The sequence below is a fragment of the Exophiala xenobiotica genome, assembly GCF_000835505.1.
Source record: "Exophiala xenobiotica strain CBS 118157 unplaced genomic scaffold supercont1.1, whole genome shotgun sequence".
Lineage (NCBI taxonomy): Eukaryota > Fungi > Ascomycota > Eurotiomycetes > Chaetothyriales > Herpotrichiellaceae > Exophiala > Exophiala xenobiotica.
Window position 1 is genome coordinate 4385061 of NW_013562494.1, and position 15903 is coordinate 4400963.

The 15903-nt window shown below is 51.7% G+C and overlaps 7 protein-coding genes across 7 annotated transcripts; 3 read left to right on the forward strand and 4 right to left on the reverse strand.

Moving 5' to 3' along the window:
- Positions 1-55: 55 nt before the first annotated feature.
- Positions 56-1891, forward strand: PV05_01722 (uncharacterized protein). Its single transcript, XM_013466752.1, has 2 exons — positions 56-1408; positions 1458-1891. The coding sequence occupies exons 1-2, from the start codon at positions 402-404 to the stop codon at positions 1780-1782; spliced, it is 1332 nt and encodes a 443-aa protein (XP_013322206.1). The 5' UTR covers positions 56-401; the 3' UTR covers positions 1783-1891.
- On the reverse strand, positions 1832-3305 carry PV05_01723 (uncharacterized protein). The gene has a single exon (XM_013466753.1). The coding sequence runs from the start codon at positions 3196-3198 to the stop codon at positions 1972-1974; it is 1227 nt and encodes a 408-aa protein (XP_013322207.1). The 5' UTR covers positions 3199-3305; the 3' UTR covers positions 1832-1971.
- PV05_01724 (uncharacterized protein) lies at positions 3286-4453 on the reverse strand. The gene has a single exon (XM_013466754.1). The coding sequence runs from the start codon at positions 4348-4350 to the stop codon at positions 3373-3375; it is 978 nt and encodes a 325-aa protein (XP_013322208.1). The 5' UTR covers positions 4351-4453; the 3' UTR covers positions 3286-3372.
- Positions 4454-6336: 1883 nt separating this feature from the next.
- PV05_01725 (uncharacterized protein) lies at positions 6337-7299 on the forward strand (the record flags this gene model as incomplete). Its single annotated transcript, XM_013466755.1, has 1 exon — positions 6337-7299. The coding sequence occupies one exon, from the start codon at positions 6337-6339 to the stop codon at positions 7297-7299; it is 963 nt and encodes a 320-aa protein (XP_013322209.1).
- A 510-nt stretch (positions 7300-7809) lies between these two features.
- On the forward strand, positions 7810-8702 carry PV05_01726 (uncharacterized protein; the record flags this gene model as incomplete). The annotated part of the gene is made up of 2 exons (XM_013466756.1): positions 7810-7974; positions 8022-8702. The coding sequence occupies 2 exons, from the start codon at positions 7810-7812 to the stop codon at positions 8700-8702; spliced, it is 846 nt and encodes a 281-aa protein (XP_013322210.1).
- A 717-nt stretch (positions 8703-9419) lies between these two features.
- PV05_01727 (uncharacterized protein) lies at positions 9420-10536 on the reverse strand (the record flags this gene model as incomplete). The annotated part of the gene is made up of 2 exons (XM_013466757.1): positions 9420-10151; positions 10372-10536. 2 exons carry the CDS (start codon positions 10534-10536, stop codon positions 9420-9422), a joined length of 897 nt encoding a protein of 298 aa, XP_013322211.1.
- Positions 10537-11327: 791 nt separating this feature from the next.
- PV05_01728 (uncharacterized protein) lies at positions 11328-15020 on the reverse strand. The gene is made up of 2 exons (XM_013466758.1): positions 13095-15020; positions 11328-13049 (listed from the first exon to the last, which is right to left on the reverse strand). The coding sequence occupies exons 1-2, from the start codon at positions 14274-14276 to the stop codon at positions 11925-11927; spliced, it is 2307 nt and encodes a 768-aa protein (XP_013322212.1). The 5' UTR covers positions 14277-15020; the 3' UTR covers positions 11328-11924.
- Between the last annotated feature and the right edge of the window lie 883 nt (positions 15021-15903).

Consider the following 15903-nt stretch of genomic DNA (forward strand, 5'->3'; position numbering starts at 1 on the left):
AAAAATGTCGCGCCGTATAATTCTCTCCCGCCCCAGCGCCATCCCCACACAACACAAAACACCCGAAGCGGATTGTCAACACCATGGAAATTGGTCAAATGGGTTTAGTCATTGAATTGTTTGCAGCCAATTCTCGATGGCGGGTTCAACATCATCTTGTGGAGATGCATCAATGACAAGACGCGACCCCGCCTTTTGGTGCCTCGATAGCATCGACTCGAAACTTCTCGTGTTCAGATATTCCCTCCAAATGGGTTATAACCGAGGTGAATCGGCTTCTTCCATGATGCCTGGTACTAATCACCCTTGATTAGTTCCCAGCTAGGTGTTTTCATTCTTCTTTCTCAAGTTTGACCTCATTTCCACTCCTTCGATCGTAACACTCTCTGATATCCGTCAAAATGGGTTCTGAACGCTATCCAGTCCAGCAAAAGGGCATCTATCACAATCTTCCTACCTTCGATCCGTCCCTCAAGGGATTGACGGCCATCGTGACAGGAGCCAATGGCATATCAGGTTTCCATACCATGCGAGTCCTGCTCGAAAGTCCAGAGCGCTGGACGAAGGTCTACGCTCTATCACGCAGGCCTCCACCAAAGGAAATGATGAGCCTGCTTACCGAAGCTCAGCGATCCCGTGTACAGCACGTAGCGGTCGATTTCCTCGACGAGCCCCAGAAAATCGCAGATGCAATGAAGGCCGCCAATATTACTGCTGACTATATTTTCTTCTATTCGTACCTTCAGCCAAAACCACCGCCGGGCGCAGCCGCTTGGTCCAATGCGGACGAGCTGGTCAAAGTCAACAGTGCTCTACTCGACAACTTCTTGCAAGCACTGACTATTGCGAAAATCACTCCCAAACGCTTCCTTTTGCAGACTGGAGCAAAGAATTACGGCGTACACATTGGCCGCGCCCGAACTCCAGCGATTGAATCCGACCCTCAGCCCTCTCATCTCGAGCCGAACTTCTACTATCCGCAGGAGAAGTTGCTCTTCAACTATTGTAAGGCGAGCAACACTTCCTGGAATGTCATCCGCCCAGCGTGGATTATAGGCGCCGTCAATAATGCCCAGATGAATGCTCTACACCCTTTCGCGATCTATGCAGCAGTCCAAGCCCAGAAAGGAGAGCCACTCTACTTCCCAGGGGATTGGAATGCTTGGCAGCATGAGGCGCATCACTCGACCGCAAGATTAACAGGATACTTGTCTGAATGGGCGGTGCTGGAGGACAAATGTAAGAACGAGGCATTCAATTCGCAGGATACCGGCCCATTGAGTTGGGACCGTTTTTACGAAGAACTCACGCATTGGTTCGGCGTTGAAAAAGGTGTTCATCCGCCAGAAGAGGACCCGAGCAAATTCACCGAGATCAAAGGCAGAGCTGGGAAAGATACACCGATGGGGTAAGTTTGCTTGACCTTTCATGTTAAACTCGTGACTGACCATCTCTAGCTACGGCCCTCCGACCATCGTTCGCAGCTTGTTTTCACTTGTTGACTGGGCTACTAAACCTGAAAACCAAGAAGCTTGGCAGACTCTGATGAAGAACTCCGGTGGTCAACTCACCGACAATCCTTTCAAAGACCCCGACGCAAATTTCGTCTTTGGGGATGCCGCTTTTATGGGCATGGGCAGTTTGTGTATGAACAAAGCTCGAAGACTGGGTTGGACTGGCTTCGTGGATACCATGGAATCTCTCTTTGAGATGTACGCTGATATGGCCGAGCTCGGTATGGTGCCACGAATGAAAGTTGACAAACCAAAGCCGTTGGTGTGAAGCGGCCAACAACAAGCAGAGAGAAATGTCAGAAACAAGTATTGAAAAAGGGCTTTCCAAAATCCAACTTTCGTTCCGAACCACCTCCTTCCAGCATGGCTGTTTTTCTTCTTTCTTCAAGTACTATCTCACCCGTTCTTCTGTTCTGGGTTGGTCATTCAAGCTCCACGTGGCGGAAGTTGCAGGGTACTATACAATGTGTTCGCTCTTGACGAGGGCAGCCCTGACCTTCGCACCTAACCCCTTCAGCCGTTCACAAGGCTCGTTCGAAAAGACGAACCGAACATACTGAGAGCCATGTTCGATGCCCCAGCCATCCATCGGCGTGACGCAAACACCATGCCTCAACAGCTCCTCCGCAGCCTTGCTGCCCGTCCATCCCAAGCCATCCACACGGAGTACAAATGACCACCCACCCGCCGGTACACCAACCGGCAGCCCTGCTAGCTCTTCCATGCAAACATCTCTACGAGCCTGCAGCTCATCAACAAAGCTTGAGATATCTTCTCCTGACCTCTCCAACGCAGCCTGTGCTGCCTTCTGCGCAATCCCAACTGGAACCACGACGTTCGCCATGCCAACCAGCGCAATATCAGCAATGAGCTGCTCCGGACCAACAATCCATCCCACCCGCCATCCTATCATCCTCAGCTCCTTCGACGCAGACCCGATCGTTATCGTCCTCTGCGCCATACCAGGCATGGAAGCAGGATGATCTACCCGGCGGCCGTCAAACAACAACCTCTCCATCGCTGCGTCTAGAATGAGAAGAATGTCGTGCTCCACGCATACCTCCGCAACGACCTCCCAATCCCCTTGGTCCAGAACAGCTCCCGACGGTAGAGCAGGAGACATCAGCAGCATGGCCGTGATTTTAGCCTCGGAGGTTTCGACCACTGCGCGGAACTTTTCTCGATCGAACATCCAGGCGCCGCCGGGGACAAAGTCGAAAGGCACAAGGACCGGTATCCCACCAGCTAGTTTGACCCGATTAATCAGGCCCGAATACGTAGGGTCCGTCAGCACCACGCCATCACCCATCTCGACGGTGGCAAGTAGCGTGTTTAGTATTCCCGAAAGCCCGCCTGCGGAGATGACACAGTTCTTCTCTCCGGTATAGCTGACTACGTTGCCGGCCATGGCACTGACGTGTGTCGCAGCCGCGTTCCGTAGACCGAGCTGTCCGATGAATGGAAGGTAGCTATTCTCTTGGTCGGAAGTGGCGGACTGGGCGGTGATGGAAGCTGCCACAGTAGGAGGAGGGATGTCTGTGTCGAGGTTCTCCATGCGCAAGAGGCTGGAACTACTAGTACGTGGACTGGCGTTTTGAGTCTGCTGGTCCGCTATCGCGCCCATTGTGTCGACGCCTATACCTCGTAGGGCCTGTACGCGGGCAGGACGGCGTCTGGTCATCATTGTGCTTGGATGCGATACGGATGGAAGTTGTCGGATTGTGTTGCTCTCAATATTCGTATATCTTCCTTATGGTTTCAGAAGAAGTCATTGTACTTTTGGTAGGATTAACTAGCTGTCAGTTTCCACCAATATCGAGGATATGGGGTGCTTGTCATAAGGCGGGGATGTCTCAGCCTACTCAAATGAATCCGTCTTCATCGTCTTAAGCGCCAACTTCTCGTTCCCCTCCCTATACTTCTGCATCTGACCCTCAAGATACTGCTGCACACTGGTCGGCTCTCGACCCAGCAACCACCTCATCACGCCCGGGTTCCCTTGCAATCCTCTCCTCCTATAGAACAAAATCAATCTCTCCGCTCCATCCCGATCTCTTGGATCCACCTTGTCCAACGATCCACGCGTAAGCGTCAACAACAGATTCGTGGCAGCTTCGACGCTCAAATCATCAACGACCAACTCCCTCGCAATGGCCTTGCTCGCCGCCTGCATCACGTCCCCAGGCTTCAGCGGCATCGTACTGCACAAGGGATACTGCGCCTGATAATGGACCTCCCTTTCTCGGATGACTTTGGCGCCGATTTCGCCTAGATCCGCAAGAGCAGTGACACTCGACTTGGTATTGTGCCCCGTGATATTCGGCCACTTCACCGGCGTCCCGTCATTCTCGACTGCCATCCAGTCCTGAACGGGGAACTTCATGTCCATAAAATCAGCAGGATTCAGGATCGTAAAGTTCAGCCCTGATTCGAGCAAATACTCCTCGACATAGCGCTTTCGATCGTGGTTGAGGAGTTTCCGGAACTGCGGGTTCAGCACGGATGAGTAGACGAAATGCGCGAACGTGTTTCCGGGGCGAGCGGTCTCGCGGACAGCGGCGTCGATCATGTTGTAGCCTATCTCTGTCTCGTGCGGGTGGAGAGGCGGCCCAACGTGATATACTGTCGTTGCGCCATGGAGAAGTGGCACACACTGTGCGGGCTCGGCGAGGTCGGCCTGGACAACTTCTGCGGAGGGATAGAGTTGGGAGAGGCGAGAGTGCGAGTTTGAAGAGTGCACGACTAGTCGAAGAGAGTACTTGGGCAAGAGGTGTGGAATGAGATGTGAGGCTTGTTGGCCCGAGGCGCATGTTATGACGATGAGGTCTTCGGGCATGTTGATGTCGAGTTGGTGCGTGAAAGTAGCTTGGGTATGGGAGAAGAGATTGGAGGACCTTTGATTGATATCTTACCTGTCAAGACAAGAAGTTGGAGGCCTGTTCGAAAGCAGGGGCGCTGTTGCTTATATGTGCATGAATGGTGCTTGTATGTACGGAGTAAGCGTGGCAACATCGCAGTCGATGAATGGCCTCCTATGCGGACTTCGCCATTCGATTACTGTAACGCCGTTGGAATGGGCAATCAACGTAAGGGAGTACACACTCTATGGTGATGGGGTCCTCCGTCCAACGCTCCGTCGTCTATGCGGAAGCTGCAAGTTGGGTTGCCTGATCGGCAATATGGCATAAACCCATTCATGCGCGTCTCAGAAAGGCAACAGTTCCGTTGTCGATGCTGTACACGGCTCGGCGGCTGATCAGGCCAGCAATACATTATATCAGCTGCAATCAGATGATTACCTAAGGGGTCTTCAACCACAGCATGCTCGGGAGGCCACATTGAGTCGGCGGGAGGCTCAGAGCTACTTAGGTACCTTGGTATTTATAAATCCGTAGTCATGACAAAAGGAATTATGACAAGATCCCACCCAAAACACATCCCCGGCACAAAAAGCGGCCCAAACCCCAATTCTCACCAAAAGTTCATATTTTCAACCAACACAACGACAACAACTTTTGGTAGGAATTATAGCTCAAGTTGAATTGAACGATAAAGAAGTACCTGAAATTATATCTCTTAAGATTTCATTATGAAAAGTCAAAGGAAAAGGGGTGCGCGAGCGCGTTGAGGCTAGAGGAGTCGAAAAGTAGCGAGATTTCCACCAAAAATGTCTCAATATTACGATGATAGTAATTTACGCCCGCACTCAAGGATTTCGACTTAGTTTTTTCTTTTTAAACTTATAGGAGATATAACTTTAGCTACTTCTCTATTGATCTATCAAGTTTAAGCTATAAGTCTCGCCAAAAGTTGTTGTGTTTGTGGTAGTTGAAAACATCGATTTTTGGTGAGGATTGGGGTTTGGGCCGCTTTTTGTGCCGGGGATGTGCCAAAAAAAAACTGGCGACCACACCTTTGCCAAGCATTTGGTCTGACGAGAGGCCATTCTTCTCATTGGACAGTCGGCAACCGATGCTCACTGAGTATGGTCGTCCACCCATATTCTGATGAGTATTCCAGTATTGGACCGCGCCTTCGCTGGCTTCATATCGCGTTGCAGAGGATGAGGGACCTAGTGTGCTTGACTTCAACCACGATCAAGGTCAGATCGAGATCTCCGTTGGAGATGCCTTGAGAAACATCACACATTTCGGTGGGCCGACAAGTGATTGTTGCAGATATTTCATGGACATGGTGGGACACTTCCACTGCGAACTGGTGGACGCGGAGGGCGCGAGGGCCGAGGAACATGACTTGAGGAGGGTTGCTTAATGCTAACCCGTAACTCGTAGAGAAGAAGGGACGTCAGGAGCCTTGAGACCTTGAGACACCAAGCCGTCATGTTTGTATGGTATGTTGGATGTGACCTGGGCTTGGACCTTCATGAGCCATGTCGAGTTGGACAGAAACACTACGACTAGACCTGCGCAAAACGTATCTGAAAGGAGACGTGGACACTACCGCACCACCAGCATGATGCTCGTGCAAGTGCTTGCACGATGGCTTTGTCTCTGACATCGTGGGACATTCTAATGCCATGGGTGCCGTCATTTGAGGTAGAACGGCAATGTGTGTGGTTAGTCAGGGAAGAGTCAAAGGCAGTGAAGAGGCAGCGGCGAGACTTGAGTTCCTACTTCACCGCCTCTAGGCACCCACGTTGCAGGCAGTGCGGCCACTTCGCGTCGCTGCCATGCAACACGGGCCTACAACCAGACTTTCGATCCTTCAACAACAAACGTTGGCACTCTTTGCGTGGTACATCATTCTCTGCAAACAAAGGGTTCCGTCAAACCTGCTAACAGAATTGAAGATTGCGTTCACAATGCCGCGTCCGACCGAACTTGACCACGTCGCACACCCACGGGATGAACGCGATCTCGAACAAAATCCCTTCCCTTTCCTGGCTCTGCCGCCTGAGATCAGACAAGCAGTATACGATTGCTGCCTCATCGACAACTCCGACGACGATCCACAACAGATTCCGGCGTTCCACAAACGTGTTCGATCGCTAAAGCCACTCCTCCTTACATGCCAGAAAATCAACAAGGAATTGACTCCTTTGTTTTTCCGCACTGCTACCTTCAAAGTCGACAGTAAGAGAGATGCTAAGAATGTTGCTGGATCGAACCGAAACCATTCGGTCTACTTCGAGTACCTGTTCATGAACACTCTACCTGGCTACAAGATGCGAAACATCCGGAAATTGAGCTACAATGCCACTGTCGAGACTCTGGTTGACGCACGCACTCCCCTGTCGAGTGGTGTAGACTTTGATGGTCTCCAGTATTTTTCTGGTGTCCTCTCCAGATATGGAGACGCCCTCGAATGCTTACAGGAAGTTCAGTTGTATGCCGACCTCAGAAAGGTCTACCGGCTGCGCCCTGGTTGGCATACCGTGATGGACGCTCTCACTGCCGATTCCACCCATGCCTTGTGGTCTAAGAATGCCGCACTCTATGCACCGGAGGTCATGGATCGGAGCAAGAATTGGGAGTCCATTGAGAACAAACTCTGTGGAGGAGCGCTGAAGGGGTGGAATGTATCACGGATGGTGTATCGCATAACGGGGAAGGAACCACCACCAGCTACCTTTATCACAGCCATTGTTGTCACCTTCTACAAGCCGAGTGACCGAGTTACAACAACAACAAAAGCTGCTACGGACTGTTTCACTGTCGTCAGAGAACGTGCCGGCGGAGATACTCGGAGAAGGAGGAGGAGAAGGAGAAGCAACGCAGTCGTGACTTGGGTTACAAAACGGTTCCGACCCATAGACGGAGTGTGATCGTTTTACAAGGGTCTTGGTGTTGGCCTACGCGGACATGGAATAATGTGCAGCGATGAATGACAACTTTGCTGTAGGAGCTGCTAGCTGGACGCAGTGATTTTTCGATTGGGGCCTGTTGTGAAACTGACCCGGATTGCATTCACAGCTGGATGCGGAAGACACTAGTTAGTAGCCAGGGGAGTTGTCAATCTCATGAAGTGACGTTCAGTTGAAAACAAAGACATTCACTTCGTATTGTCAAGCCAGCAACCGAATGCAGCAACCGACTGTGGCAGTTGATTTTCCTGCGTTGATATAGCCTGCTTCTTTGCACACTTCTTCCGACTCGTCTTTCTCTCCCTCTCCAGTCCACTGTTTCCTTCTTGCCAATCTCCATAGCCTTGTAACACCAGGGTGCCAGTATTCTGACTTGCAGGCCTCCTCTTCACTCACCATGCCGAAAGTCAAAGCCAAGCAGCGAGGAAAGAGCACCATCGCATACACCAAAGCCCCTACCAGCAAACAATCATGCACGAAGATACGACACCACCACAATCTCACTTCCTCAACCTTCCCTTCGAGATCAGATTGCAGATCTACGAACTCTTTGCTACCGTCCCGCCCCTCGAACCTTTTCAGGAACGATTCAACGACCACTTCATCGCTGTCTGGGCTCGAAGAAATTTGATGCTGGTGTTTGCCATAGCATCAGTCGAGAGTCTGCACCCATCTTTTACCAGTCCACAACCATCAAAGTGCATACCCCCAAGGAGCTTCATGAACTCAATCCACAACGATTCAAATACGGCCCCTTTACGGGCAAACACATAGAGAAGAAATTTGTTCGGCCAGAAGCTTGCTGTACGCTGGCAGAGTTTGATCATCACTTTTTGAAAAGACTCCAGCCATACAAGATATGCAACATCCGAAAATTGGAATACAATGGACCCACTTGGTTCATCAACTCCACGGATAGTACGAGTACGCACGCGCTCGATCTGTATGTCGACTCTGCCGCATTGAGGTCCCTCGGTCGCATCCTCCGCTCATACAAGAGTATCATGACGTCGTTGTCAGAGGTTGTGTTGGGGTATGTATGGCCCTTCAGTCCAGATAGTCGATCATGGCCCTCTCAATCCAGTACAGACCCCAATTTCGAGGCAAAGGAGGTGTGGAGGAATGCTGCAAGCAGCGGTAATTGGGCCGGGACCATAAGGGCGATGCAGAGCTCGACGCGCTCGGGAATTTTCAGAGGATGGGGCATCGAGAAGGAAGTGGCCATTATCATCTGGCGGCTGTCGCATCGGGCATATAGCATCAAGGAAGCTAAGGTCACTTTTCGTAAAGCCCAAAGTTCACAAGATTTGCCCCTAGCGGACCAAGTGGTTCCCCAGCTGCATATTGAATGGTCGCGCTACTGAGAACGAAAGGATACGGATCGAGCCATGAGGCACAATGAGAAGCTTCGGCTGGTGTGAGCTGCTAAGACGAGCTGCGGTGTCTTGCGTCTCTAGCACGTGATCAAGTTTGGCTAGAGCCATGGATGTGTGACAAGGGGAAAGCATTCTCTAGCTAATTGTCCAACAATTGAGTAGAGGCTGCGTAGCTTGCAACAGAGTTGATGACAAAAGAATTACTTGAGATGTCTCCTTGATCGCTATACGGCTCGACGGATACTTCAACCAAGTGCCACCGTATAACGGTGAAGCATAGAGAGTGTTTGGCGCAATTTCAGGGGCAACATTTGTTCATTCAACTTCACTCTTTACCCATCCGAGCGGCGTCATCTGCATCGTATCATGTCCTGTCGCTCTTTGATATATGCATCAGAGGACCGTTGTCCTTGATGCGAGACCTTCTTCTCGAAGTCCATTATGCGTGTTCGGCGACCATCATCACCATTCTACCACCCTCTATTCGACGTCGTTTTGTGCTCTGGAACGACACCGTTAGTCAATCTAGCACGGTTGATTCAGCTTGAAGATATACAATGGTGAGGACTGGCACTGATATGATTCTCGCTCTATCTGCCATACTTAGGCCGCGACGTGTGCTCCTCATACTTGACTAGTCTGGTCTAGTCATACCTCGTCTCGTCTCCTCATCGCTCTGTCTCTAGACACACACGCACATACTCTCTAGAGTCTCTCAATCTTCAACTTCCACCAGATGACGGCCCTATTTCCGGTGCCCGCGGGATTCTCAATGCCCATCTCTCTCTCTACTCCGAAGCCGTTCAAAACGCCCGTGACCATGGCGCGCGCAAAGCCCTGCCAATCCTGGTTCGAATCCATCAGGCCCCATCTCTGTCGGTAGGCGCTGGTCGGTGCATTGCCGAACATCCTGGTGATGTATTCCGGCAATGGTTCTTGAGGTTGAGGTCTGAAGAAGACGGACAGCTTGTCCAAGTTGCTGAGGGCCGGGTATCTGCTCACGACTTGTCCCAGCTCTTGTATGCCACTGAAGTGACCCATGTACGGGCTATCGTTCATGCTGTCGGTCAAGTATCCGAGGGCGAGGTTCACACGGTCGCTCGCTGGATAGTACACGAGTCGCCGGACGCAGGACAGCAAGGGCCGCTCGATCTTGGACAGGAAGGTCTCTTCGAAGCGGCGGGGCGAGACATGATCCAGAAAGTCGGGGCGAGCAGGGCGAGGATCACCGACGTGGATGGTGGTGGTGCGCCAGAAGATCGGTGCCCATTCGAAGCGGACGGCTTTGCTGACTGAGAGCAGCGACTTGCGTGTCGTCGTGACATCGCGGTATTCCTCCCACTCCTTGGTGAGTGGATGATTCTCGAGCTCCCAGATGCTGAAGTGTTTGATCAGCGACTCGTCGGGCTGAGCTCCGAAGCGACCGGGTTGTTTCCACTGCAGAAGATAAGTGTCAGCATGGTACGTGCAGCCACACAAAAAAATAGACTCGAGCAGGACGTCGAAGACATTTCGCAAGATGTCTTGGTGATGCGCTTCGAGAGGTCGTTCAATTGCAATCGCTGACTGCAAGGCGATGACACCGGGTAGTCCGTCGAAGATAACCGGAGGGATGCAATGGGGTTGGGATTGCCAGGTAACACAGGGTGAAACTTACAATGATGCCACGTTCGACATTGACGGCGTCGACGGCGTGAGGCTTGTTGGCTCTCAGGAGGGGATATGGTGGAACACCGGCAAAGTATCCCAATATCATGCCGCGGACCTCCGGCGACAAATCTAAGAACCGGAACGGCGAGACAGGCGGCGGACGGGCTGGCATGATGATGCCGTTGCACAGCGCGCAGGTCTCGACGATCTTGTTGTCGTGCGAGATGGTCGGCGCGGTGTGCAATGGCTCAGTGCAGGAGCAGGTCGAGACGCACGGGGAGGACGCGAGGTAAGCCATCAGTTTGTGCGACAACAAAAGGCGAAGAAGGAGGATGAGATGATACCACAAGCGAGCAAGAAGAGGAAGATCGATCTGAAGCAGCCGCAGGAAGAAGAAAAACACCATCGCGAGGTCCGCTTTGTTATTAATTGTGATTCATCCATTCATTGATTCACTCATTCATGGGCTATGTGTTCTGGCACTTCCCAGACACCGCCTGGCTTTCACCGCTCCTGCTTCTCACGGAGAGTGGACGGAGGTGCGGCGAGAAGCATGTACGGGCGGCAGGATGGGCGGTCTCAACATCAAAAGAAATGATACCAGCATGGCGGAGGAAGTCCAAATGCTGGAGGCCAGATCGGTTGCCGCAGCAGAAGAGTCGGACTATGGAAGATATATGGACAAGGCTGAACAACGCCTTATCGTCTCTCGAAAGTTGGGGGATACCGAGCGATTTCAGAACTCCATGCAACAACCAGAATAGATGGAACAGAGAAACCAAGGCGCTACGACAGACAGGACTTAAGGACTCTCGACAACTCAGGGGTGTCCGGCCTGACACCTGGCACGGTCTCCACGATCATTGATTCTCCTGAGTGCCATCGCCGAGAACAACAAGATCAACTAGCAACAGCATGGCCTAGATGAAGGCACAAGAGAAACCAACCACTACTTGATACTGATATTGATCTTCGAATTTCAATTCTTCAATTCTCAATTCTTAAAGCTGACTCCGTCACACCTCAAGAGTCGGTCAGGGTACGTACGTACTGTACATTTCAATCCATTTCCATTTCCACTCCACAAACGAAAAAACAACCAACGCCGCTGGTAATACTCCGCCCGTATGCTGTCTTTGTAGCCTTGCCAATGCTGGATCTATCTCTACGCCCATAACCATGACAATGCGAAGGTGGTATGTCTCAAAGGCTCCGTACCATGGACCAACCCCTCCCATCACATGCATAGCGGATGCAAAGATGCATAAAATTTTTCGATTTCGGATTCTTCTGATTCATGTCTCATCACCAAAGCCCATTGTTTTCCTTTTTTGCTTCAAGTCCCCAATATTTCAGCGTCAGGATTCATATTCCACGAGCTCAAGATCGGTATGGACTGGCAGTTCGATCAGTGTCCTTAGCATACTCATGCCTCCACCAGTCTCGATCCCAATATCCGCTTTCGGACTTTTCGCTCATCTCCATTCGTCCTCTGCGATCCTGGCTTGGAGGGTAATTTGATGGGCTTTGCCTTTCATCTCGCGCTTGGCCCGAGTGTTGTCAATCATAGCCGGCCCCTCGTTGCCAAGGGCTGGCATTGTTTTGTGCTCGGAATCCTTGCTGTGGAGGATAGCCACCAGCAGATCGAGGCGGTGCATAACCGCTGCTTACGTTGCTCACGCTATCACTGTACTGGTAATTGGGCGCAGTGGTTGGTCTGCTGGGATATCCATGGTCGCCGCTGTGATTGTATCCTTGGTTGTACATTTGTCGTTGCTCGTACGACTGCGGTGGTCCACGTCGGCCGTTGTTTTCACTTGGATACATTGGAGTCTCTTGTTGACCGTAAACTCCAGGGTTTTGTGACATGGGTCGATGCGACATGTCCGATTGATGCTTCAAGGACTCGCTAGAGAAGGAAGCGTCGTCATCGTAGTTCTTGTAGGCTGTCTTGGGTTCATTTTCGCCTCTTGCGGTTGCACCCAGTGCGTCGAGCTCTGTCGTCAAAGCAGCTTGAGACTTGATGAAGCTACCTCTGTCGTCCCTCATTGGCTGATATCTGACTTCAGGATTCTTTGAAGCAATGGCGTAGATTGAAGCGACGAGAACCATGATCAACAGGACAGCCGCGAAGATGACGTTGTACAAGGCGAAAATAACACCCATGACACCTGACACCATTTCTGGCTGGCCGAATGCGTCTGAGAAGACAAGAAGGAAGATGGCGTTGAGGAAGTTGACTGACGCGATCGAAATGTTGAAAACGTTCGTCTTCTTGTCCATGAATGGCCGGATGACGCTCACACCTATCAGAGCAACGGCTTCGACAATCACGAGACCTACAGCCTGAGCGACTGGTGAATTTTGTGCAAATGCGATGAAGACAGCCTTGGCCAGGATGTAACACAGCACAGCGACAACAAAATAGTAAGCAGTTGCCCGATACTGAACATAGAGGAATCCCCATTTGTTAAGGCACTGAGGATCGGAATAGAGGATGTAAGCCGGGTTCTTGTGCATGGTGACCGACTTCTTGGCGAGTTGGATGACTTTGAATGACGCCCATCCCAGAGCTGCAGCCATGGAGATGAACACGATGAGCGCCAGGATGACCTCGGCGGCCGAGTCTCTTTCAACCAACTCCCACAGGCAGAGAACGGACATTTGGACGAAGCCGAGCAAGACCTACCATGGTTAGTCGGAGAAATTACATAAGGAGTTCGAACTTACCAATCGAAACAAGATACCCTTGATGACAATCTTCCAACCATTGCGGAACTCCAAGAACTTGTCTGATTTCATCCAACCAGCCTTGGCGCAACCATCCAGAATGGCCTTAGTCAACGCAACCAAGATAGCGGTCATGAACAGGACGAAGATGAAGAAGATAAGACCAGTCATGAAGATATTGGTCTGCTCAATCCCCGCCCTGAATCCGACTCTATCGATGCCGCGGACGACCTTGGTGTTAGCAACAGTGGTGGTGGAGCTGTCCGCGCGCTTGGCGAGATAGCGAGCGCCCCGAGAGGCGTATGAGGCCACTGCGGCCATTGACTGAAGAGAGCGCTTGACGGCGCGCTTCTGGACTTGGACGGAAATAGTGCTGAGGGTGGAAAGATAAGTGGTAGGAGTACCGCCCGTCGCTCGCTGATACCATGTGGCGATGTTCTGAAGGAAACCAATTCTGATGATACCCATACTCCATTGGAAGTTCTGGGTCCATGACTGGACAATCGGAGGCATAGTCACAGACGTCATACCAATGATGGCCTGAGCCTGGAAGAACCCAAACAGCGAGACGGCATTAGCGGCAACGTGAGCAGCCGTGTTAGGATGTCCAAGTCCAGAAGTAACACCGGCAGCGACGAGACCAATTCCAGCAATAACAGCCGTGGCCCAACCGACGGCTGGCTGGTATACACTCTTTCTGTTTGACAAATCTGCCTCCATGCATGCAATGACCTGGTTTGTATCGAGGGAGGTGACATAGACCCGAACGACACCATCCAGATCAGGGACGCTGTATGCAATACCTGGCACTGTTTTTGAGACATCAGATGGCACATCAATATTTGTTTCGATGTTGATCTGGCCAGTCTGCATTGGGCAAAATCCGGCCAGGTCTTCCGCACAAGGGTCGATTGTATCATTCAGAATGGTGAAGCCGTAGGCAATGACTTCCAATTGTGCAGTGACATTTCCAGTAATCGACGAGACACCATTGATGTTGACCGTTATACTGTTGTTTTTTGGAGTATAGGCGACGTTAAACAACGTGGCCGTGAAGTTGGAACCGCTCTTACACGAGTTGAGAGAGTTGGACTCGATTACATCTTCGGCGAAGGCGAGGGACGATAATGAGAGAGCGGCGAGAAGAGACAGGAGGTAGCGAAATGAGGTTTGCGGTCGCATCTTGACCGTCGGTGTCGGTTATTGCGACCAACGCGTGTTGTTGCAAAGGGGCTGCGGTGCAGCAGGATCGAGCGCCAACCAGTGGCGACGGCAACGTCAGGAGTCTACTATGGACTGTTCGTTTGGTGATTGTTCTGGACTGAGATGAGTATGTAGGATGTAGTTTGGAGGTTTATTCGCAGGTGCTGGTCGATTGTGTCATCGATTCTGGAATCCGGCGAGGTTGGCGGAGGAGTGGGACACCGGGTTGGGGAACGAGCGGCAGACTCTCCTGAGCAACAGGAGATTTTCAAACGATGGTCTCGGTGGTCGATCGTCAAGGTGAACAAAGGGCCGTCAAAGTCGTCGTGCAGACTGTTTACAGTTGAGATCGAGGAGAATAGCGAACGTGAGGGAGATTTGGGTCAAGGTCGAAGATGTTGGCAGAAGCGAGTGCGTGCCTCAGAGTGGTGACGGGGCTGGAACAGGAAGAGATGCAAGTTTGACAGGATGTAGGAGGAAAGATACTAGCAGCTAAGGACACCCTGACCAGGGCGAGGATCGAGCTCGGCTTGGGTCGAATCGGGTGGACACTGGACACTGCGGGCAGCCAGCGGCGGGCCCTTTTTGTCTCGCAGGGGGTGTGCCGCGAAGGATGGGATGAATTTGCGGTTGGGCGAACTCGTGTGTGAGAGTGAGATGGTTGGCTGAAGAGGAGGGAAAAATGGAGGCCGAGAGAAGTGAATGTGGGTGAGGGTGGTGATGGTGCTCAGTGGGTGCTCGAGGTCGACGCCGGAAAAAGCGCAGGCAGACTCTGCACTTGGCAAGCTAAACCCAGTTTGGGATGATGAGGGCAACAAAGGGATGACTCTCGTGACGCGCGGCGGGCAGCTTCGAGGCGCAGCACAACACTTCGCAAATTGCTTTCCAAAACACCGGCCACCCAGGGCCCAAACTCCAAGACTGCCACGGACTGCCTCGCCTGGCCTTGCCGCCAGCGTCGCCTTTACAAATATTCTACGGAGTACCTTAGTACTCATGGAGTACGGAGGTAGTAATGACGGAATCATCTTCTGCCGAACGATCACAAACAACAATGGTTGCATCAAGAGTTGTCTTCCGTGGCCCTTTTCATACTACCATACTACCATAGTACCCATCAGCTACAGTCAAGCGGCATCTCGAACACAGTGATGCTGGCCCGTTAACGACCTACCAACGACGGACGTCCGCTCATGCAGCCAAATATATCATCGTCATGTGTCTGTTGTTCATCACACCAGCAGATCACGATCCAGCTTCTGGGGCATACTGTGCTAGTCCTGATTTCCATATCCACTCGATTTCTGATGTCGCGGCACTGCAACCAAGAGACAGGTCATGGGCCAGATTCATTTCTTGGGGTCGTTAGACTAATAATATGAGAGCTGTCTTTGTCCTGGGCAGATGCGGGCACTCTGTTTACGAGTACGGGGAGTCCTCTCTTTGGCACACCCCTGCGCTGGTTTCCCAAAGCCACGGTTCCATCGTTAAAGCCTCTCACGTCATTGTGTCTCGGCCTGTCGGCAACCGATACCTATGCAGTATATCCTGGTGGTGACCCGGTTCAGTTTCCGTTTCAGCAAGCGTTTCAAGACACCTCTGTACC

Bases quoted from the DNA above. Each gene is read 5' to 3' on its own strand.
- PV05_01722 (XM_013466752.1), top strand. From the start codon at position 402: ATGGGTTCTGAACGCTATCCAGTCCAGCAAAAGGGCATCTATCACAAT. The intron at 1,409-1,457 runs GTAAGTTTGCTT...GACCATCTCTAG, and splicing joins GGGAAAGATACACCGATGGG to CTACGGCCCTCCGACCATCG.
- PV05_01723 (XM_013466753.1), bottom strand. From the start codon at position 3,198: ATGATGACCAGACGCCGTCCTGCCCGCGTACAGGCCCTACGAGGTATA.
- PV05_01724 (XM_013466754.1), bottom strand. From the start codon at position 4,350: ATGCCCGAAGACCTCATCGTCATAACATGCGCCTCGGGCCAACAAGCC.
- PV05_01728 (XM_013466758.1), bottom strand. From the start codon at position 14,276: ATGCGACCGCAAACCTCATTTCGCTACCTCCTGTCTCTTCTCGCCGCT. The intron at 13,050-13,094 runs GTAAGTTCGAAC...TAACCATGGTAG, and splicing joins AGGGTATCTTGTTTCGATTG to GTCTTGCTCGGCTTCGTCCA.